Genomic DNA, 24,962 nt, shown 5'->3' on the forward strand with positions numbered 1-24,962 from the left:
ACCTAGGGTTAAAAATGTAATTTGATTTATTCCTTATATTTCAAAGTGTGTGTGGGTTCCTCCATAGAGGCTGGTTTCATTATTTTGGATTCTAGTGACAAGTTCTTGTAACTCAAGACAAAAAAAAGTTCCTAATCACATTCCAGGAGCACAAATTTGAAATTGGAAAATGCAAAGCTAACCAGTATTACCTTAATGCACGTCATACTTGGACTCCTACAGTATATCTAACCATCAGATTAGGTTCAAACACAGAGTTCTACCAAAAGACATAAAACAGCAATAGAACAGCACACACAGGATCCCAGAGTGATGCACTAGTAGAAGCATTAATTTTCAGATCCCATTTTTCACAATATTAACTGGATGACACTGCAAGTAGAAGAGTCTTGAAAAAACTAGCACTTGTATCAGTGGGGTCTGAAAAGGTCTAGCCAGAACTAGTCTGTCTGTTCTCAGTTGTGTGACCATAAAAACAGATTGTGCTATGAAAAGAACAACTAAGGAAGTCTGTTTTCTTATGGATTTCTCCCCTATGTGCTATATTCCAACCTAGCCATAACCCCTTCACATCCCCTACAATCCCTCACACACTGACACCTGGAATAGCCCTTCAGATAACCCTTTCTCCCACATCTGCCTGTACAGACCCTGTCTTTGTCCCCTCTTGCTAAAAGCAGCTTATGCTCCAGCTACCGCTCCACGACTTGTGCGCTCCTTGCAGGCCTCCTGGAGAAGTCACACAGACTGCTGGGCTCAACTAATGCTTCTCCAGAAGACAGACAGGACATTCATTTGGGTTTTTTCCTCCTCTATCCAGCTTTCAGTTTCTAAAGACTTTCCCAAGACCTTTATCACTGCTCAGACAGATAGAAATATACCTCATTACCTTAAACAAGGCTAAAAATAAAATTTGTTTCTGGGCATCTCTGATACAAACAGTACCATATTGAAAGACATTGAAAATATCAAACTTGTAAACCATGTGAAAGATATGTATGTTGTTTAATGTTAAAACCTAAACTGTGTTCAAAGAATGGCTTAATGTCATCAGCTGCTGAAATAATACTGGGATTATCTTATATTTCTATGGTTGAAACCTGTAGGACTATTCAGGTAAATACAATAGTATTGCTTCCTTCTAGATGTATTCAAAATGGCAATGCTGCGATCCTTTGACAGGAACACTGAGAAAAATAATGCAGACAATTTTTTATAATTTTATGATGAGCCACATGCTATTTCACACCTTCCTTCAAGTTTTTGCTCCAGTTACAACTATACAAGAGTTGTTGCTCTCTCAAGAAAAAGCATCAGTCCTCAGCTCAAAAACATGACATTTGAAAGGCACAGACCCAAGAGGAAAAGACTTACATAAATCATGTTTAGCTTTTTACAATGCTTAGCACAAGCATAATTTTAGAGGGCTGACTCCTGATATTTGATTGCTTGGTGCCAGCAGTATGCAAGAAAACCTGTTAACCTTAAAGCTGCACATATCCTCTATTTCAATGCTTTGAGCTTCACAACCCCCCTTCTGCTTCAGCCCTCTTCTCCTTTGCCTGACTCTCAGCTACAAATACATTTATATTATCCTAAATATAGTGCACTGACAGTAGTACAAACACCTACTTACTTACAGGAATCATCCAGTTGGCCAGGTCACCGTACTTAGAAACCTGCATAGCTCCAAGCATTGTCAAATCAACATGGCCTCTGGCAACAGAAGGTGTGTAATTAGCATATCATGAGCAAGTAACAGCCCACAAATCTTTACAAGCTTTTGTTCATATTCTCATTACATCAATATAAAAACGTTGGTATACCACAGAGGTAGCAACCATTTTGTCACACATGTAGTTGGTTTTTTTTCCCTCTAGATGTATCGCAGATGCAAATTTTTGTCTGCCTACTGAGCCTCAAAAATGTTACTACTTTTGTCTGGTTTTGGTTAACTGCACGCACAGTCAATCAGCTCTGAACTCATACTTTCCAATAGCTAGACCTAATTCTCTGTAAACCATCACTGATTAAGTCCATGATCATTTTACAGGTTGTTAAATGCTAACCACATTTCAAAGAATTAATAATGAGTTCAGTCACTGACTCAGTTTATTCTTTTCATGTTTCAAAAGACCAGGGTTTGTGTCATTACATACCCTCTTTTCATTGCAAATGATTCATTGCTAGAGAAATAGGAAGAACCTGGAAGAACCGTGACTGTCTCCTTACCTGTAAAAGAAATAAGCTATAGTATGTATGTATTTTGTCTCTGACAAATGAAGTCACAGCTATTAACCAAGAAAAAAGGTTTTATATCAAATTCCTTTGGATTCTGTACAACTACGGACCCGATTACACTTACTAAGTCACATGTAAACCTAATCAATCATAATGAATTGTGAAGCAGTTTATGACAGTTTTTAATGAGAGGACTGCCTGCTCCTTGACCACCAGCAGTTCCAGGCAAGACATCACTGACACCAGAGGCTAAGAAATCTCTGTGGACTTCAGCTTTCTGCTCTATCCACAGAAAAAGCAAAAGGTAACTCTCTTCTGAAACAGAGAAAGAGCATCTTCAGGAGACAGAGGTTGCAAGGAAGAGTGAACAGACCAGATTCAACATAATCTAGAGTAATAATGATGTAGAATACAGAAAAATAAATGACAGATATAGTCTACTCTTGCTTTAAGTGCACGAGAAAATGTGCTTCTGTGTGCTGTACTGTTCTCTGCACAGTGCTTGGGTCAAGCAATGGAGCACACATGGAAGTGTCTTATTTTGACTTTGTCCAGAGCCCTCCCTTTCCTCTCCTGCTGGCACTTTGAATCAGTCTGAGCAACCACCTGTATATAGAGTCCCTGTGGAAAGGCATAAGAAACATAGCTGTAGGTGAAATTATCAACCAAGCATGGGAAACTTGAGAGAGAAAAAAAAAAAATAGACTACAGCACCAGATGACATTGAGAAGAAAAAGTTAGTGTAACACTTGAATGCACCATTAGCAAGTTTGCTGATGATACTAAACTGGGAGGTGCTGTTGACTGTCTCGAGGGACAAGAGGCCTTGCAGAGGCATCTAGATAGATCGGAGCATTGGGCAATCGTCAGTGGGATGAAATTTAACAAGTTCAAGTGCAGGATTCTGCACCTGGGATGGAGTAATGCCGGACACAAGTATAGATTGGGAGAGGAGTGGCTGGAGAGCAGCCCTGCAGAAAGGGATCTGGGGGTGCTGGTTGACAGCAGGCTCAATATGAGTCAGCAGTGTGCCCTGGCAGCCAAGAGGGCAAACCGCATCCTGGGGTGCAGCAAGCACAGCATAACCAGCTGGTCAAAAGAGGTGATTATCCCGCTGTCTTTAGCCTTGGTGCGGCCTCACCTTGAGTACTGTGTGCAGTTCTGGGCCCCACAATTTAAGAAGGCTGTTAAGGTCCTTGAATGCGTCCAGAGGAGGGCGACCAAGCTGGTGAAAGGGCTGGAAGGCATGTCCCGTGAGGAGCGGCTGAGGACTCTGGGGTTGTCTAGTTTGGAGAAAAGGAGGCTGAGGGGCGACCTCATTGCTCTCTACAGCTTCCTGAGGAGGGGAAGTGGAGAGGGAGGTGCTGACCTCTTCTCCCTGGTATCCAGTGACAGGACGCATGGGAATGGTTCAAAGCTGCGTCAGGGGAGGCTCAGACTTGACATCAGGAAGCATTTCTTTACCGAGAGGGTGGTCAAACACTGGAACAGGCTTCCTAGAGAGGTGGTCGATGCCCCAAGCCTGTCAGTGTTTAAGAGGCATTTGGACAATGCCCTTAATGACATGCTTTAACTTTTGGTCAGCCCTGAAGTGGTCACACAGTTGGACTAGATGATCATTGTAGGTCCCTTCCAACTGAACTATTCTATTCTATTCCAACAGAGGGGAAGAGAAATGAGACATCATTAAACAGTTTCCAGAAAACAGGGAAAAAAGACAATGAGATTAACTAAGAAGATGGGAAAAGGGAAGGAAACACTGTAGGAAAGTTAAAATAGAGACCTAAGTTACCTGCATTAATTTACCGAGTTCATTTGATGTATATTATATGCCAAGACACTGTATGGAAATTAAATTTTGACACACAAAATAGTATAGAATTAAGGTCATACAAGCGGTCTTGCAGTCTGATCACAAGAATTCACCATGCAAACATCCAGATCAGCTGTGAAACTGCCTGAATTGTCTTTCCCTATCAGGCACCCACCCAAGAGATTGGGAGAGACAACACAGTCTGCAAGCAGCAACATGGAGCAAGAACCCTGGGATAAAGTGACAAGCTAAGGCAATGCTGAGAAGAAAGAGACACAGGGTGAGGGCCACACAATAATTTAACAAGAGCACTGTATTACCTACTTCTTGAAAATGCTCTCAGGAAGTCAGTACTTGTAAATATTTCATCTATAAGACAGAAGTCTACCTTTCAATTACAGTGAAGATAAACTTCATTTAAGACAGACATTCAGAAAATGGAACAAAAAAACCACATATAAATTTTAGAAAAATACCATTACATTTGCAGATAAAAAATTGGCAAAAGCCCAAACTGGGAGAATATTTTGAAACTGTGGACTTTGGGGGCTGATACTGGACCATTCCAGTCTATGAATGCAAACAGAATTAAATTCTATTCCTTTGCCTTTTAGCTTCTATTTTCTTCACATGGTTTTATAAATTTGGCTGAAAAGCACCTAGAGTGGTCTTAATCCAACTAAGTGTCAGTGGGATTTAGCAGCTTCTGAATGTTTTAACAATGATAATAATAATTTTGGTGGTAGAGCTGAAGTTCACCTATCCTGTGTCCTGTCTACTGCAGCTTCAGAGGAAGATGTTAAGGTGCTTAACACTGAATTAACAATACTAGAATAATCTGATTTCCATGTTGCATTCTGATCTCTTATGTCAGCTTCATCCCTGCAAGATTATCTCTTCAAAAGTATTTATCAATCATAAATAACAATTCAAGATCATCTTGATATCCATATAAAAGCACAATGATTTTTCAGAGTATTTATCAAGTTCTTGGAATTCTTCCATTGTCACTCTGTTAACGTGTTCATTTCTAATGCACCCATATTAGAACATAAGTTCTAATGCACGTGCATCATTTCACCTTTTATGGTAAATGTTTTTTATTCTAAATAATTTTTTCCTTCCAATGATACCTTCAATAATTATTTTTTTTTAAAGCCCTCAATTTCAGTTCAAGCATTAACTCAGCTCCCATGTGCCTCTGAAATTTTCCTTCATACAGTGTATCTCAACAGTTATCTAGCTACTGGGGAAATGCTGGACTCAATTCCTTATTCCTCAATTTCTTATTTCAAATCAGAAGATGGCCTTAAATAACTTCACATTTAAAATATAATACTGAAACAGGGGCAATAACATGGCAGTACAATAATTGTATCAATTTGTTAAGCCAGGTAGCAAATGTTTCAAGTCAGTGAACAATTGCTGGACTGCACCATGATATTAAATTAAAATTTCCTGGTTTCGGCTGGGACAGAGTTAACTCTCTTCTTAGTAGCTGGTACAGTGCTGGGTTTTGGATTTAGTGTGAGAATGATGTTGATAACACTCTGAGGTTTTAGTTGTTGCTAAGTAGCGCTTCTCTTAAGCCAAGGACTTTTCAGTTTCCCATGCTCTGCCAGCAAGCAGGTGTGCAAGGAGCTGGGAGGGAGCAGAGCCGGGGCAGCTGACCTGAACTAGCCAAAGGGGTATTCCATACCATGGAACGTCATGCCCAGTATATAAACAGGGGGGAGTGGGCCGGGAGGCGTGGATCGCTGCTGGGGCATCGGTCAGCGGGTGGTGAGCAATTGCATTGTGCATCACTGTTGGGTTTTTTTTCCCTTTTTTTTAATTTCCCTCTTCTTTTTTGTTCTATTCCTTTTCATTACAATTATTATTATTATAATATTTCATTATTACTATTGTTAGTATTATATTTTACTTTAGTTATTAAACTGTTTTTATCTCAACCCACGAGTTCTACCTTCTTTCCTGATTCTCCTCCTCACCCCACTGGGAGCGGGGGGGGAGGGAGTGGCTGCGTGGTGCTTAGCTGCTGACTGGGGTTAAACCACGACAGTGACAAGAATAAAAGGAAATTTTTTTCATTGAAGATTATATTCACATCTGCAATGAACTTCTGAAGTTGAATGCTGAGGAAGCTCATGATACTCCTTCAAGAAAGTATCAATTTAGAAAGAAAAAAATGAGTCACATCATAAAAGAAAAACAAATTCAACTCTTCCAGCACAATGTTATGTTTAGGTAAAACTGTCTGAACAGCAGTCAGCAACAATTTGATCTGCTATGAATTTTAACCACTTAACATTCACTACTCTATCAATGAAGTGCCAAATCTGAACCCACATAATTAGAGGCTATATATAAAAGAAAAGCAACAGTAGAAAAAAAACATAGCTAAATTAACTATTAAAGTTTATTCCCCTGAAAATCAGAAGCGTGTTAACTAAATATAAAAAGAACTACCTTATGAACTCCCTTCTAGCCTAGTCTATTCCAGTGCTTCTCAAATCATCATGAGATGGTCTGCACAACAGCTGTAAAAATGTTTTGTTGTTCTGTTCTGTCTTTTAATTAACACATGCACACACAGAAGCAAGGAATCAAATACAATGAAGGCAGCCCTAGGGAGCGCTAGCAACCAGGAGCACTGCAACCAGGGTGGGCAAACAGGATGTGGCGTGGCAGTTCACGCGGAAGGGCACACAGGGAGGGCCACCCTCTCTTCCTGTTATTGGTCAGCTCCATCTGCCCCTCTTAGTAGAACGGTGGGCACTCATCTCAGTGTGAAAGCCGGAGTTTATACAGCAACAACCCCTGAGATGTCCGATGCTTCCACCCAGACAGAACTGCTAAGGAAGGAGATTGCGGTGCAGACCTCAGGTTACAATGAGCGGCCAGACCTTCCTCCTGAGGCACGGGCAAGTACCTGCAAAAGATGCAAGCAGGTCAAGGATCTGTCACACCAGGTGGCTGAGTTACAGGAGACAGTGAGAAGACTGCACGGTATTAGAGGGGCTGAAGAAGAGATAGATGAGTTGTTTCACAGCCAGCCTGCTATGGTTGACGCTACTTGGAACAAGGCACCATGGACCCTGGTGACCCACAAGAGCAGGACTCCGCTTCACTCTCCATCCTCCTGCACAACAACCAGAAACAGATATGATGTCTTAACAGCTAAAGACACTTATGAGCAAGCTCCACAGGGAGAAATCGTACCAGCAGCACACACTAGAAACCACAAAAAGAAATGAGTGCTCGTAGTGGGTGAATCTCTGCTAAGGGGCACTGAGGCACCTATTTGTCAGCCTGACAGGGAATCATGTGACATTTGCTGCCTTCCAGGTGATAAGGTCCAGGATGTCACTGAGAGGATACCACAACCTGTTAGAAACATGGATTATTATCCAATATTACTTTTTCACGTGGGCACGAATGACACAGTGTGCTGGTTTTGGCTGGGATAGAGTTAATTTTCTTCATAGTAGCTAGTATGGAGCTATGTTTTGGATTTGTGCTGGAAACAGTGTTGATAAATACAGGGATGTTTTTGTTATTGCTGAGCAGCGCTTACACAGAGTCAAGGCCTTTTCTGCTTCTCACCCCACCCCACCAGCGAGGAGGCTGGGGGTGCACAAAAAGTTGGGAGGGGACACAGCCGGGACAGCTGACCCCAACTGACCAAAGGGATATTCCATACCATATGACGTCATGCTCAGCATATAAAGCTGGGGGAAGAAGAAGGAAGGGTGGGGATGTTCGGAGTGATGGTGTTTTGTCTTCCCAAGTAACAGTTATGCGTGATGGAGCCCTGCTTTCCTGGAGATGGCTGAACACCTGCCTGCCGATGGGAAGTGGTGAATGAATTCCTTCTTTTGCTTTGCTTGTGCGCACGGCTTTTGCTTTACCTATTAAACTGTCTTTATCTCAACCCATGAGTTTTCTCACTTTTACTCTTCTGATTCTCTCCCCCATCCCAATGTGGGGGGAGTGAGCGAGCAGCTGTGTGGTGCTTAGTTGCCAGCTGGGGTTAAACCACGACACATGGCAACCCAGAACCTGGGCAGAATCAAGCAAGACTACAAAACTCTGGGGGTGTGACTGAAAGGGATTGGTGCTCAAATTATCTCTTCCTCTATTTTACCAGTTAGAGGAAAGGGTGCAAGCAGGAATAGACGCATCAACACTTAGCTACGTGGCTGGTGCTATCGCCAGAGTTTTGGCTTTCATGATCATGGGACACTCTTTGATGACCATAACCTGCTAGGGAGAGATGGGATCCACCTGACTAGAAAAGGCAAAGGAACCTTTGCCAGCAGGCTAGCAAACTCGCTGAATTGAGCTTTAAACTGACAAGCCTGGGGGATGGGGTCCATAGAGGTGACACCTGTGAGGTTGAAAGCAACAGGGTAAAAAGTCAAACCAACCAGAGCAGTAATTAATGCTCCATAACCATCTTGGTGGGGGCAGAGGATGGAGATCCACACGGCAGCAAAGACGCAAGGGTTGTCGATGCGTTAGAAACCACGGAAGCACCTGAGAACAGTCACATAGGAATTAGGGCTTCTCCCCCAAAAAAGGTGGCAGAGTCAATAGCCCAACTGAAGTGCATCTACGCCAATGCACGCAGCATGGGCAACAAACAGGAGGAGTTGGAAGCCATTGTGCAGCTGCAAAACTATGATGTAGTTGCAGTCACGGAAACATGGTGGGACGACTCGCACAACTAGAGTGCTGCAATGGATGGCTATAAGCTCTTCAGAAGGGATAGGCAAGGAAGGAGAGGCGGTGGGGTAGCCCTGTATGTTAGGGAGTGTTTTGACTGTCTAGAGCTTGACAATGGTGATGAAAGGGTTGAGTGTTTATGGGTAAGAATCAGGGGAAAGGCCAACAAGGCAGATATCATGGTGGGAGTCTGTTATAGGCCACCCAACCAGGATGAAGAGGCAGATGAAATATTCTGTAAGCAGCTGGGAGAAGTCTCATGATCGCTAGCCCTTGTTCTCATGGGGGACTTCAACTTACCAGATGTCCGCTGGAAATACAATACAGCGGAGAGGAAACAGTCTAGGAGGTTCCTGGAGTGTGTGGAAGATGATAACTTCCTGACACAGCTGGTGAGGGAGCCAACTAGGGAAGGCGCCCCGCTGGACCTGTTGTTTGCGAACAGAGAAGGACTTGTGGGTGATGTGATGGTTGGAGGCCGTCTTGGGCACAGCGATCATGAAATGATAGAGTTTTTGATTCTTGGAGAAGTAAGGAGGGTGGTTAGCAGAACTGCTACCTTGGACTTCCGGAGGGCAGACTCTGGCCTATTCAGGGGCCTGGTTGACAGAGTCCCTTGGGAGGCAGTCCTGAAGGGCAAAGGAGTCCAGGAAGGCTGGACATTCTTCAAGAAGGAAATCCTAAAGGCACAGGAGCAGGCTGTCCCTATGTGCCGAAAGACGAGCTGGCGGTGAAGAAGACCGGCCTGGCTGAACAGAGAGCTTTGGCTGGAACTCAGGAAAAAAAAAAAAAAAAAGAGTTTATGATCTTTGGAAGTAGGGGCAGGCAACTCAGGAGGACAACAAAGATGTTGTGAGGTTATGCAGGGAGGAAATTAGAAGGGCCAAAGCCCAACTAGAACTTAATTTGGCTACTGTGGTAAAAGACAATAAAAAATCTTTCTATAAATACATTAGCAACAAAAGGAGGGCTAAGGAGAATCTCCATCCTTTATTGGATGCGGGGGGAAACATAGTGACAAAGGATGAGGAAAAGGCTGAGGTGCTTAATGCCTTCTTTGCCTCAGTCTTTAATAGTAAGACCAGTTGTTCTCGGGGTACCCAGCCCCCTGAGCTGGAAGACAGGGACAGGGAGCAGAATGAAGCCCCCATAATCCAAGGGGAAATGGTTAGCGACCTGCTACACCTCTTAGACACACACAAGTCTATGGGGCCGGATGGGATCCACCCAAGGGTACTGAGGGAGCTGGCAGAAGTGCTCACCAAGCCACTTTCAATCACTTATCAGCAGTCCTGGCTAACCGGGGAGGACCCAGCTGACTGGAGGTTAGCCAATGTGACACCCATCTACAAGAAGGGCCGAAAGGAGGATCCGGGGAACTACAGGCCTGTCAGTTTGACCTTGGTGCTGGGGAAGGTTATGGAGCAGATCATCTTGAGCACCATTGCACGGCACGTACAGCACAACCAGGTGATCAGGCCCAGTCAGCATGGGTTTATGAAAGGCAGGTCCTGCTTGACTGACCTGATCTCCTTCTATGACAAGATGACCCGCTTAGTGGATGAGGGAAAGGCTGTGGATGTTGTTTACCTGGACTGTAGTAAAGCCTTTGACACCATTTCCCACAGCATTCTCCTGGAGAAACTGGCTGCTCATGGCATGGACGGGTGTACTCTTCGCTGGGTAAAAAGCTGTCTGGATGGCCAGGCCCAAAGAGTTGTGGTGAATGGAGTTAAATCCAGTTGGCGGCCGGTCACAAGTGGTGTTCCCCAGGGCTCAGTATTGGGGCCAGTTCTGTTTAATATCTTTATCAATGAGCTGGATGAGGGGATCGAGTGCACCCTCAGGAAGTTTGCAGACGACACCAAGTTGGGTGGGAGTGTTGATCTGCCTGAGGGTAGAAAGGCTCTACAGAGGGATCTGGACAGGCTGGATTGATGGGCCGAGGCCAATTGTATGAGATTCAACAAGGCTAAGTGCCGGGTCCTGCACTTGGGTCACAACAACCCCATGCAACGCTACAGGCTTGGGGAAGAGTGGCTGGAAAGCTGCCTGGTGGAAGAGGACCTGGGGGTGTTGGTCAACAGCCAGCTGGATATGAGCTGGCAGTGTGCCCAGGTGGCCAAGAAGGCCAATAGCATCCTGGCTTGTATCAGAAATAGTGTGGCCAGCAGGACTAGGGAAGTGATTGTCCCTTTGTACCTGGCACTGGTGAGGCCGCACCTCGAATACTGTGTTCAGTTTTGGGCCCCTCACTACAAGAAAGACATTGAGGTGCTGGAGTGTGTCCAAAGAAGAGCAATGAAGCTGGTGAAGGGCCTAGAGCACAAGTCTTATGAGGAGCAGCTGAGGGAACTGGGGTTGTTTAGCCTGGAGAAAAGGAGGCTGAGGGGAGACCTTATCGCTCTCTACAACTACCTGAAAGGAGGTTGTAGCGAGGTGGGTGTCGGTCTCTTCTCCCAAGTAACAAGTGATAGGACAAGAGGAAACGGCCTCAAGTTGTGCCAGGGGAGGTTTAGATTGGATATTAGGAAAAATGTCTTCACTGAAAGGGTTGTCAAGCATTGGAACAGGCTGCCCAGGGAAGTGGTTGAGTCACCATCCCTGGCGGTATTTAAAAGACATGTAGACAGGGGGTGCTTAGGGACATGGTTTAGTGGTGGACTTGGCAGTGTTAGATTTACGGTTGGACTCTATGATCTTAAGGGTCCTTTCCAACCTAAGTGATTCTGTGAAATAAAAGCAACAAAAGAGCATTCAAAGTCTGGAGGTGGGCTTCTTTTTGGCAAACTAAAATTACTGTCCCAATGGTGTGCAAATGTTTCTAGGAGCTGCTTTTCCAAAAAAAGTACGAGTAGTCCCTGGATTTCAACTCCAGTCCTTCTCAGAATTGTTCTTTAACCTTCTATGACTGGCACCATAATAGCCACCACACTGCTTTTTAACATTACTGAAGACTGAAGCAGAAAAGGCATTCAGCCTTCTTTGTACTCTGCATTGGTAATTTTACTCTCTTCATTCAGCAGTGAAGTATCAAGGTCTTTGGTCTTCCAGCCCACTACGTATGTACTCTTAGAAAGATTTCTTGCTACCTTCGTGTCTTCTTTATTTTGTACTGGGCTGGAGTTTTCCGAGTTTGCTCCTATGTGCTTAAGCTTTTTGTGTTTGTTTGGTTTTTGTAATGCTCAGCCTCAGATATCTGACCTTGGTCTCACTTTCTGTCGTATTTTTTTTTCCTGTGTTTGAGATAGCGACGATTGTGATCGAGGTCAAACTCCTACTGCTCTTCCAATGCTTTCTCCATGCTGTAAAAGTTTATTCTCAAGCCCTTAACACAGTCTTCCCTTAACTTCATTTCTTCTTAGCTATACCTCCCAGAAGCCTTCATCTACCAAGTCTATGAGCTCCCAAAGTCAGTCTTCCTAAAAGCCATTCCTGATATTTTCCTGTTTTTACTTCTATGTAATTTAAGGATCATGAGCTTGCATTTCATAGTTACTCTCCTACAAGTGTTCACTCAAATCTTTCATCTAAGGTTCCTTTGGGAAAGGATATTGTAACATTTGTACTCTATAACTGGGTTCATCTAAATTCAGATCCACAAACATCTCTGATTCAGGATTTAGCCAAAACCTAGGCATGTAAATCCAATAATGCAAAGTCCCATCTAACCACCTAAATGTTTAAGATGCAAGTATTTCCGTACTTAATATTTTATATATATTTTACATATATTATACTAATATATTATGGCAACTAGAGTTCTAATGTCATTTGTGCCAAAAGCTGCTGGTAAGGTGGCAGGACTAAGCAGCTCAGTGTTCATCCTGTGCCAAATGCGATTCTCAAACAAAACATTCCCCCACTGCAGACCCCTGGGATGCCCTCTCAGCAACCATCCCCTGAACACACACATAGTCATCACTGAGCACCTAAACAATATCGAAAAAGGCTATAGCAACACAACAGCTCAGTGGTTACAGCACTTGCACAGAAGGACCTTGGTTCTGTATCCTCCTCAGCCTCAAATCCTGATCTGTGGTTCCCCAGAAAAACATCCTAATGAAAAACATCCTAATGCAAATGTCAGTGCCCATCCCAAATGTAGAATTGCTTCCTGTACCAGGGTTCAGTTTCAAGTTCTATGGCTGGGGCATCCAGGTAAGGAATAAGATTCTTTTAGATTCTTTTTCCACCTTAAAATAGTACTGTCACGGTTTCGGCTGGGACAGAGTTAACTTTCTTTTTAGTAGCTGGTACAGTGCTGTGTTTTGGATTTAGTGTGAGAATGATGTTGATAACACGCTGATGTTTTAGTTGTTGCTAAGTAGCACTTATCTTAAGCCAAGGACTTTTCAGCTTCCCATGCTCTGCCAGCAAGCAGGTGTGCAAGAAGCTGGGAGGGAGCAGAGCCGGGGCAGCTGACCTGAACTAGCCAAAGGGATATTCCATACCATGGAACGTCATGCCCAGTATATAAACAGGGGGGAGTTGGCCGGGAGGGGGGGATCGCGGCTCAGGAACTAACTGGGCATCGGTCAGCGGGTGGTGAGCAATTGCATTGTGCATCACTGTTTTTTTTCTTCCCCCCCCTTCCTTTTTTGTTATATTCCTTTTCATTACTATTATTATTATTATATTTCATTATTACTATTGTTAGTATTATATTTTACTTTAGTTATTAAACTGTTCTTATCTCAACCCACGAGTTTTCCTTTTTTTTCCCCTCTTTCCTCCTCCTCACCCCACTGGGAGGGGGGAGGGGGAAGCGGCTGCGTGGTGCTTAGCTGCTGGCTGGTGTTAAACCACAACAGTCCTTTTTGGCGCCCAACGTGGGGCGTAAAGGGTTGAGATAATGACAGATCTGACCAGAGCATGTTAAAACGAATTTGTTATTTGTTGTATTGTATTAGTTTAGTAGTCGCTGGTCACAATGTTGGGTTATTGGCTCTTAGAGTTGTGGCGTTCGTTCTTAGAGTTGTGTTATGTATCACCTCACTTGCCGTATATAGTCCCTGTGCTGCTGCTTATCACCCATAAGGTGAGGTGGATTAAGGTTTTCACTTTGCTTTACTATGTAACACTGGTTTATGGTACGATAAAATTATCGGTCGTGGGACTAATCCGGTATTTGTACTCAGCATTGCCGTTATCTCTGTACTTCGAGAGCTATCTAGCGGAAACTGTTAATAATTACACCCTTTACCTTTTCTCCTCAGAGAGACAATCTATGGGGGAGACACCTTCCTTCACCTTCCCCTCCTCTTCCAGGCTGATTACAGTAGTGTTTGAGAATTTTGAAAATTTTGAATATCCTTGGAATGTTGAAACTAACATGGTCCTATTGCTAGGAACTAGCTTGTTCCTGAATGTGGTTCAGGTCTTGTTTAGGGTTAAACAACTATTTAAGAGGATCACCCAGAGATCTGCCCCAAAGCTGCAGAGTTATGAGTGGCAGGGTGTGTGGGGTAGCATGAGTAAATGCCTAGGATGGTGGGGACCTCCAGTGTTTTGGAACTTCACCCTTGAACAAGTGCAGAATCCTGAAAAACTAGTAGAACATTTGGAAAAAGTATGCTGTCACCCCGACAATTCCAGGGAGACACAAATCACTGCAATGTGCTGGGGCCTGGCCCATGCCTACCGAGCTCTGTTTAACACTATTCAAGGGGAAGCGAAGGTCTCTGGATCTGACAACAAGATGACAGCCACTGCAGCCCCTCCAGCCCCGGCGACAGGCACTGCAGCCACTCCGACCCCAGCAACAGGCACTGCAGCCACTTCAACCCCCATGACAGACACTGCAGCCACTCTGACCCCCGTGACAGGCACTGCAGCCCCTCTGATCCCAGCAACAGGCACTACAGTTACTGCAATGCCTGTGACAGGCACTGCAGCTGAACCAGAGAACCAACCCATGCCGGTATCAGTTGCCCCTGTACAGAAGAAGAAATACTCAAAAAAGACAGCTCGCTTAGCAAAGGATGAAGGTGAACCAGGGCCATCACGAGAACAGGAGGAAGAGGCAGAACCAGAGATAATCACCCCATCCCTATCCCCGAGTGAGCTGCGAGATATGCGAAAAGATTTCAGCCGTCATCCAGGCGAGCACATTATCACCTGGCTGCTCCGATGCTGGGACAATGGGGCAAGTACCTTGGAATTAGAGGGTAAGGAAGCCAAGCAGTTGGGATCCCTTTCTAGGGAAGGGGGCATTGACAAGGCGATTGGAAAAAAAGACACAAGCCCTCAGCCTCTGGAGGCGACTTCTATTGGGCATGAGGGAAAGGCACCCCTTCAAGGAAGATGTTGTATGTCACCCAGGCAAGTGGACCACCATGGAGAGAGGTATCCAGTACCTGAGGGAATTAGCCGTGCGGGAGATGGTTTATTATGACCCAGATGATGGGCGGTTACCCACAGATCCAGATGAAGTCCAATGTGCACGACCCATGTGGTGGAAGTTTGTACGAAGCTCACCATCGTCGTATGCCAATGCATTGGCAGTAATGGACTGGAAAGACGAGGAGGGACCAACAGTGGATGAATTGGCTCGCCGACTTTGGCAATACGAAGAAAGTCTCACTTCCTCCCTCGTCGCGGCTGTGGAGAAACTGCCAGACATACTAGCCGAGAAACTGTCCCAAGAGTTCCAGCGATTTGAGGATAAGTTCTGCCTCCCACCTGCACGGACCAATATCTCAGCTATTAGGAATAAGCGTCCCTCTGCTCAAGAGAGAGGAGATAGAAGGTACACCTCACGGGGTACCCTGTGGTCTTACCTGCGTGAGCACGGAGAGGATATGATGAAGTGGGATGGAAAACCTACCTTGGTCCTAGATGCACGGGTACGTGAATTGCAAGGAAAAACAATCACAAATGAGGGTTCTTCCAGGAAAATGGTTGCTTCAGGCTCTAGTGAGCACTGTGAGCGGTGTGGCCGACAGAGTGGAAGGGCTGATCTTACTCCTGATCCTATGAGAAGGAATTCTGATCCATTTTTACAAAAAGTGAGTGGAGAATCTTATGACCAGGACTAGAGGGGCCCTGCCTCCAGCCAGGCGGAGGAGAGGGACAACCGGGTTTACTGGACTGCATGGATCTGATGGCCTGGCACAACAGACCCACAGGAGTATAAAGCCCTAGTAGACACCAGTGCACAGTGTACCCTAATGCCATCAAGCTATAAAGGGGTAGAACCCATTTGTATTTCTGGGGTGACAGGAGGATCCCAACAGCTAACTGTATTGGAGGCTGAAATAAGCCTAACTGGGAATGAGTGGCAGAAACACCCCATTGTGACTGGCCCAGAGGCCCCATGCATCCTTGGCATAGATTATCTCAGGAGAGGGTATTTCAAGGACCCAAAGGGGTACCGGTGGGCCTTTGGTATAGCTGCCTTGGAGACAGAGGGAATTGAACAGCTGTCCACCTTGCCCGGTCTCTCTGAGGACCCTTTGGATGTGGGGTTGCTGAGGGTTGAAGAACAACAGGTGCCAATCGCTACCACAAGGGTGCACTGGCGGCAATATCGCACCAACCGAGACTCCCTGATTCCCATCCATACGCTGATTCGTCGACTGGAGAGCCAAGGAGTGATCAGCAGGACTCGCTCACCCTTTAACAGCCCCATATGGCCAGTGCGAAAGTCTAATGGAGAATGGAGACTCACAGTAGACTATCGTGGCCTGAATGAAGTCACGCCACCGCTGAGTGCTGCCATGCCAGACATGCTAGAACTTCAATATGAACTGGAGTCAAAGGCAGCCAAGTGGTACGCCACAAGTGATATCGCTAATGCATTTTTCTCAATCCCTTTGGCAGCAGAGTGCCGGCCACAGTTTGCTTTCACTTGGAGGGGCGTCCAGTACACCTGGAATCGACTGCCCCAGGGGTGGAAACACAGCCCCACCATTTGCCATGGACTGATCCAGACTGCACTGGAAAAAGGTGAAGCTCCAGAACACCTGCAGTACATTGATGACATCATCGTATGGGGCAACACAGCAGAAGAAGTTTTTGAGAAAGGGGAGAAAATAATCCAAATCCTTCTGAAAGCTGGTTTTGCCATAAAACAGAGTAAGGTGAAGGGACCCGCACAGGAGATTCAGTTTTTAGGAATAAAATGGCAAGATGGACGTCGTCACATCCCAATGGATGTGATCAGCAAAATAGCAGCTATGTCTCCACTGACTAGTAAACAGGAAACGCAAGCTTTCTTAGGTGTTGTAGGTTTTTGGAGAATGCATATCCCAACTGAAAAGGAGATATTAGCAGCATATGAAGGAGTTCGAGCTGCTTCAGAAGTGGTTGGTACTGAAACACAGCTCCTCTTAGCACCCCGACTGCCAGTGCTAGGCTGGATGTTCAAAGGGAAGGTCCCTTCTACACATCATGCAACTGATGCTACGTGGAGTAAGTGGGTTGCACTGATCATACAATGAAGTCGAATAGGAAACCCCAGTCGCCCAGGAATTCTGGAAGTGATCACAGACTGGCCAGAAGGCAAAGATTTTGGAATATCACCAGAGGAGGAGGTAACGCGTGCTGAAGAGGCCCCACTGTATCATAAACTGCCAGAAAATGAGAGGCAATATGCCCTGTTCACTGATGGGTCCTGTCGCATTGTAGGAAAGCATCGGAGGTGGAAGGCGGCTGTATGGAGTCCTATGCGACAAGTTGCAGAAACTGCAGAAGGAGAAGGTGAATCGAGTCAGTTTGCAGAGGTGAAAGCCATCCAGCTGGCTTTAGACATTGCTGAACGAGAAAAATGGCCAATACTTTATCTCTATACTGACTCATGGATGGTGGCAAATGCTCTGTGGGGGTGGTTGCAGCAATGGAAGCAGAGTAACTGGCAACGCAGAGGTAAACCCATCTGGGCTGCCCCATTGTGGCAAGATATTGCTGCCCGGCTAGAGAACCTTGTTGTGAAAGTACATCAGGTAGATGCCCACGTACCCAAGAGTCGGGCCACTGAAGAACATCAAAACAATCAACAGGTAGACAAGGCTGCTAGGATTGAAGTAGCTCAGGTGGATCTGGATTGGCAGCATAAGGGTGAATTATTCATGGCTCGGTGGGCCCACAACACCTCAGGCCACCAGGGAAGAGATGCAACATATAGATGGGCTCGTGATCAAGGGGTGGACCTGACCATGGACACTATCACACAGGTTATCCATGAATGTGAAACATGCGCTGCAATCAAGCAAGCCAAGCGGTTAAAGCCTCTTTGGTATGGGGGACGATGGCTGAAATACAAATATGGGGAGGCCTGGCAGATTGACTATATCACACTCCCACAAACCCGCCAAGGCAAGCGCCATGTGCTTACAATGGTGGAAGCAACCACCGGATGGCGGGAAACATATCCCGTGCCCCATGCCACCGCCCGGAACACTATCCTGGGCCTTGAGAAGCAAGTCTTATGGCGACATGGCACCCAGAAAGAATTGAGTCAGACAACGGGACTCATTTCTGAAACAATCTCATAGACACCTGGGCCAAAGAGCACGGCATTGAGTGGGTGTATCACATCCCTATCATGCACCAGCCTCTGGGAAAATCGGGTGATACAATGGACTGTTAAAGACTACATTGAGAGCAATGGGTGGTGGGACCTTCAAACATTGGGATACACATCTAGCAAAGGCCACCTGGTTAGTCAACACTAGAGGATCTGTCAATTGAGCTGGCCCTGCCCAATCAGAACTTTTACGTACTGTAGAAGGGGATAAACGTCCCTGTAGTGCACATGAAAAATATGCTAGGGAAGACAGTCTGGGTTACTCCTGCCTCAGGCAAAGGCAAACCCATTCGTGGGATTGCTTTTGCTCAAGGGCCTGGGTGCACTTGGTGGGTGATGCGGAAGGATGGGGAAGTCCGATGTGTGCCTCAAGGGGATTTGATTTTAGGTGAGAACAGCCAATAGATTAAATTGTATGCTATTAATTGCTATATAATCCTGCCACTGTATGTCATCATTATTATAATTATGTGCTATATTAACGGTATTATAGTAAGAATCACTTAGATTAATGAAGAATGAACTTTGACAAAACTGTGTGAAGTGCAGTAGTGATGGAACCAGGACTGACTGCAGCATGCAACAATCCGACACCACACACCATCCTCCTGCTGCGCCCAATGTCACCTGCCTGCCACATCACACCGAAGCCCAATCCTGTTCTGCCGACTGAGCGGACTTTGCATCATCCCTCCTGCCCAGACAGACTGTTACGATAGATGGAGCTCAAAGTCATGGACTGAATGAACTCAACAGACATTTGATAAAGATGGCCCATAGACCGCGGGAATGATATCTATATGTATATATTAAAAGACGGGAAAGGTGATGGTGATTAATTGCAAATGTATCAGAAAGTGTGGGATCTGGGCATAACGTAAATGGTATAGAATAAGGGGTGGATATTGTCCTGGTTTCGGCTGGGACAGAGTTAACTCTCTTCTTAGTAGCTGGTACAGTGCTGGGTTTTGGATTTAGTGTGAGAATAATGTTGATAACACTCCGATGTTTTAGTTGTTGCTAAGTAGCGCTTATCCTAAGTTAAGGACTTTTCAGTTTCCCATGCTCTGCCAGCAAGCAGGTGTGCAAGAAGCTGGGAGGGAGCAGAGCTGGGGCAGCTGACCTGAACTAGCCAAAGGGATATTCCATACCATGGAACGTCATGCCCAGTATATAAACAGGGGGGAGTTGGCTGGGAGGCGCAGATCGCAGCTCGGGAACTAACTGGGCATCGGTCAACGGGTGGTGAGCAATTGCATTGTGCATCACTGGTTTTTTTCTTCCCCCCCTTCCTTTTTTTGTTATATTCCTTTTCATTACTATTATTATTATTATATTTCATTATTACTATTGTTAGTATTATATTTTACTTTAGTTATTAAACTGTTCTTATCTCAACCCACGAGTTTTACTTTTTTTTCCCTCTTTCCTCCTCCCCACCCCACTGGGAGGGGGAAGGGGGAAGCGGCTGCGTGGTGCTGAGTTGCTGACTGGGGTTAAACCATGACAAGTACTTATAGGCTTTCTACAATAAACTGTCACTGTGTAAAAACCTTGAAGAATTCCTCAGAATGGACCTATGCATCTGAGGAAAGTTTTCCCGGTGTTAAAACATTTGGAGGAGTAGACATCAGGGAAAAAAAAGGGTTAATTTTCCAGTTTCCTTAATAAAACACAATACCATGATTTAGCACAAATAACAGGATACAAATGGCTTATTTCAGTCGGCTTCTGTCCCTCAGTGCAGAGCAGTTCATTGTACCTGAGATAATGGCACTCACTGACATGGCTGTGTTGTTACTAGGCAACCAGAGATAAAATGCAGGGTTTAATGATTTTTATTTAATGCATTTATGAGAAAGTACACTTTTTTCCTCCTCAATATTATTTGAGGTGGAAATGCTGTTTACACAGGGAGATATATTTAGCCATCCTCTGCAATCTGAACAAGAAAATTATTTAAACTGGATATTCAAACAGCCAGTCAATAAATATTTCTAAACATATTGACTATTACCACTATCAAACACTTACATCGTGGCAGTGGCTGAGATCTCAAACCACTTCACCAGGGACAAGTATTCAGTAGGTCTCACAGCAAAGAATAACAATGGCAGGAAACTGACAGCAGCTTAGGGACATTTGGGGCTGTTATGGATGTTTATGTACTCCTCCATGGCAGAGAGCAAGAGCCTGATCCTAAATCACCCTTCACCTCTCCAGTGCTGCCATGACATCCACACCAGGCAAAGTCACACCAAGTTTTTTCCTGTGGCTTTGGGTTGCCTTGATTTTCTCCGAAAGAGAAGCATCATCACCAAAAGCTGTCCCTCCCGGTGGGGCTCTGCTCACAGGAGCCTCTACAGGAAGATGCACATCTTAGGAAACAGCCTAATATCACAGCCCTTGCCCTAGCAGTCTAGGCACACATCCAGGAGGCCTCCCTGTAACTCCGAGCTGCTACACATTTCATTTCCTATCACACAATTCAATGGGTCTGTTGAGGGGCCTGACAGCAGTGCCGCCTGCTGAATTCAGCAGACACGTCCTTCATACAACAGAGAGTGTTTGAAATGTTACCACATATATAAGACCACACAAGCCCTCGAAGTTTCTTCACGTGCCAAGCCCTTCCTCTGCACTTTTACAAGGGCTTGTGGCTCGTATATAACTTGTGAGCGCTGAGTTCCTTGTAGACTGGCTGATTTCCCAACTCTCCCGTCTTTGCAATAGGAGCGCCTACACCATGGGAGCAGGAAAGTGTTTATAGATCTGAAAATCAACTGAAAGCCTCAGGCTGAGTGCATGTGCAAGGGCTCAGGTCCAAACAAAGCTGCAGCTCTAACTGCATGCTTAACTCCTGCAAGTTCTGCAAGATGAAGTGAGAAGTAGATGTAACAAATAGAGAACCATTTTGGAATGCAACACTGTAGAAGAACTAAAAACCAAATAAATTCCTGTATCATTTTACTTTCACATATAGATAAAGCCGAGCTAAATAATATTGCTGATACTGGATTATTTAACATTTGTCTCTGCAACAGTTACCTTCCAAATAACAGGAATCATGCAATTCAGTTAAAACTTCTTCTTGACCCTTAATACTGATCATCTTTAAAGTAGAAATTCCACCGGACTCAGCACAGTTAGATCTTTACATAAGTTATCTATGCCTCAGCATACATCCTTATTATCATGAACGTTATCAGGTTCTACTTCCTATCACTTAGAAAAACAAACAAAATGCATGTAACAATCCAAAATATTTGTGCAGTTCAGTTGTCGTGGTTTAACCCCAGCCAGCAACTAAGCACCACGCAGCCGTTTCCCCCTTCCCCCTCCCAGTGGGGTGGGGAGGAGGAAAGAGGGAAAACAAAGTAAAACTCGTGGGTTGAGATAAGAACAGTTTAATAACTAAAGTAAAATATAATACTAACAATAGTAATAATGAAATATAATAATAATAATAATTGTAATGAAAAGGAATATAACAAAAAAAGGAAGGGCGGGGAGGAAAAAAAAACCAGTGATGCACAATGCAATTGCTCACCACCCGCTGACCGATGCCAGAGCCGCGATCCACGCCTCCCGGCCAACTCCCCCCTGTTTATATACTGGGCATGGCGTTCCATGGTATGGAATATCCCTTTGGCTAGTTCGGGTCAGCTGCCCCGGCTCTGCTCCCTCCCAGCTTCTTGCCCACCTGCTTGCTGGCAGAGCATGGGAAACTGAAAAGTCCTTGGCTTAAGATAAGCGCTACTTAGCAACAACTAAAACATCGGAGTGTTTTCAACATCATTCTCACACTAAATCCAAAACCCAGCACTGTACCAGCTACTAAGAAGAGAGTTAACTCTGTCCCAGCCAAAACCAGGACATCAGTAAACACCTCCTGCATTTTTTTAGAAGTTTACAATCAATGTATTTCTGATCCCAAAAAGGGTACTGAACAGCTACTTCTGACCATTTGCCTAGTCAAAATAAATAAGGCTGAGGCTCAGATACTTTAATCTGAATTTGTTCTACGGGAATTTTAAAATCAGCCCTCAGCTCTGTGCCACAGACATAACTGGTAATGGTACAGTCTGACTTCCTCCTCCTTCAGAAGCCTCTCTACACACAGCCAGCCTCATTCCTCGCAACAAAGGACAATTTTTAAGCAAGCAATAGCTATCAGTTTGTGAGGAGATGGGGTTTTTTTTGTCTCTACTCCTATCCTCCACATCTGCAAATGCTGCCAAGTTCTCCCACCTCTGAATTCTTACAAAAATTAAGTGCCTGTCCATACTTCAGCTAAGAGAGTGTAAAACGCCACACTGTCTTAAACTAGAGAACAACAGCTTTAATACATTAAAGAAAAATGTGCCTTCTATTGTGTATGCATGTCAGGAGATTTCACAGCTCCACAGGATAACTTAGAAGGACAGGTTAACAAATGCAATTGATTCCCAGTGCACTTTCCTCTTGGACTTCCAGTAGTTTATATTTCCCATAGTTTATATTTCCCTTGATATGGATCTTGCTATGCCCAGTGCCATTCCATATTTTCATCAATAATCAGAAAACAAAATAAATCTGAGGAAAGATTGATGGAATAATAAATCCTAAGAAGGAAGCGGCAATACCAGACACAACAGGTAAACTGGGTCTATTCAAGCATAACATGTTTCATAACAAAACACAAAGTTAGACATCTGTGATCAAAAAATACCTGCCATACTTACAGAATGCATGTTGGAAAACACTGACTACACTTTTCCTGAAGTATGCCAGAAAAGGATCAACAAGGTGTAAGCAACTAAATCTGTAGAACACCCCCCCCGTGTAATAATCAGCAAAGAGTATGGGTATGCAAACGGGAGCAGCAGGACCAAACAGAAGAGTAACTAGTTCTCAGGTATCATTAGTGGCAGCAGTATTGCAATGCTGAAGACATTCCTGTTGGTCACATTTGTAAAGTTTCAGAAAAAAACAGAGCGAGAAGGAGATGAACATAAAAAGGATAGGAGAGCTGAATAAAATGTTTTACAGTTAGAATCAGACCTCAATCTGTTCATCGTATCAACAGCACTGAGAAGTCACTCAGTGGGAAGGAAATGCCAGCTTCAGAAAGTTTTTTAATCTAGCAGAAGAGAGCAAAAGCACTGGATGGAACCTAAAGCCAAACTAATTGCAGTAAAAAGACATATTTATACCAGTGAGGGTGATTAACCACTGGAACAAGCACAAACAGAAGGATGGGTTTTCCATATCTTGTTTTGTTCACATCAAGGCAGGATAACTTTCTGATGAAACCTATCTTCCAAAATTCAAGTTATACTTTGATTGAATGTACTTACTGAGCTTAATAGAGACATAAGTGAATGGCCTAGTACCCATCCTTCTAACCTAAAGTTTAACAAATGAAGTTCTGTTCCTGAAAAAGAGATTGCTTCTAAAAGACTGGATTAAAACTAGATGTATACAAAAAAGTAGAAAAGGGAAATAAATAACCCATCAGAGTAGCTACTAGGAACAACAACTCTCTTTTTCTGTGTATTTACAGCATTCATTTTAAAGGAAAAATTTCAGCAACTCAAAAATACAGAAACACAGAGGGATGTGCCTCTAATTTTTGCTAGTTACCTGCCTCATCTTGGTGCTTTGTGCTAGACAAGCAGATGTTGGCAGCATAAGTCTGGTTGCATAACAGGTACAAAGCTCCAAGTTGAAACTTGGGATGGGAGCACCAGACTGAGAAACTACAATCCTGCAAATCCCAATTAATCACTGCATGACTCTGAAGACAAGTCTGACCTGTAGCTAGTGGTGATGGAAAGGAGCAGGGATAGCTTCAAATCTCAAACAGAAACAGAGCTAGGAACAGATATCAGAACTCAGAAATCCCTGCTGCCAAGGAATATCTGAATTACTAGCCTACAGAATCTTTTTTCTTCTCCCTGTAAGTGGGATTGAGAATTTCACCCTTCAGCTTTGAACAATGTTAACTAAGGAGTCAGACAAAACTCTTTTCAGTCACCTCAGTTCCCTACTGATTAACTCTAGACAGCTGCAGGCTGACGATGCTCAGTACTGAGGATATACTAGATGCCATAGTGAGATATCTCCTTCTGATTCCCTGGGTTTGAACTCTTAAATCCAAACACAACATTCTGAATTCCACTTTGGAAAAAAGACACTTTAAAGTTAAGCCAATGTGGCACTGCATTTGGTTCGAAATATCTATTTGTCAATCTCTGTTTATGCCTCTTTGCCCATTAATTTGTCCATAAAAAACTAGAGTTGTAAAGTAATATTAATGTGCCATCTTGCAAAAAGCATATCAGTTTTTAAATGGTATTGAAAATGCAACAAGACTCATGGTGGACACAGTTCACGGCAGATCTACCAAAGATTGTTAAGTGGAATTATAGCAAGAAAGATGTTTGGATAATTGCTGCTCACTGACAAGAAAATTCTATCCTATCACATATGGATAGAAAAGCAGAAAGAGAGAATGAGATGGAATGTAGGTGGAAGGCACTTAAATTCTCTAAATGCCAGACTGTGAACAAAGCATGAAGGGCAAGTGACTAGAAGGAAAGGGAATTACGGATTCTTTATTTCATTTTTTAAATGGAAAAATGTTTTAAGCCTTTCTTGAAAACCAAT

At 44.3% G+C, this 24,962-nt stretch overlaps 1 protein-coding gene across 1 annotated transcript in view; it reads right to left on the minus strand.

Moving 5' to 3' along the window:
• Nucleotides 1–24,962, minus strand: part of LOC127029289 (succinyl-CoA:3-ketoacid coenzyme A transferase 1, mitochondrial-like) — a gene marked incomplete at its 5' end in the record, with an annotated part of 61,315 nt that overhangs the window by 23,578 nt on the left and 12,775 nt on the right. The window contains 2 exon segments of the mRNA XM_050914856.1: nucleotides 1,641–1,716; nucleotides 2,160–2,248. Coding sequence (XP_050770813.1) covers nucleotides 1,641–1,716; nucleotides 2,160–2,248 — 165 coding nt within the window.

This window comes from Gymnogyps californianus, unplaced genomic scaffold (genome assembly GCF_018139145.2).
Source record: "Gymnogyps californianus isolate 813 unplaced genomic scaffold, ASM1813914v2 HiC_scaffold_95, whole genome shotgun sequence".
In the NCBI taxonomy this organism is placed as follows: Eukaryota; Metazoa; Chordata; class Aves; order Accipitriformes; family Cathartidae; genus Gymnogyps; species Gymnogyps californianus.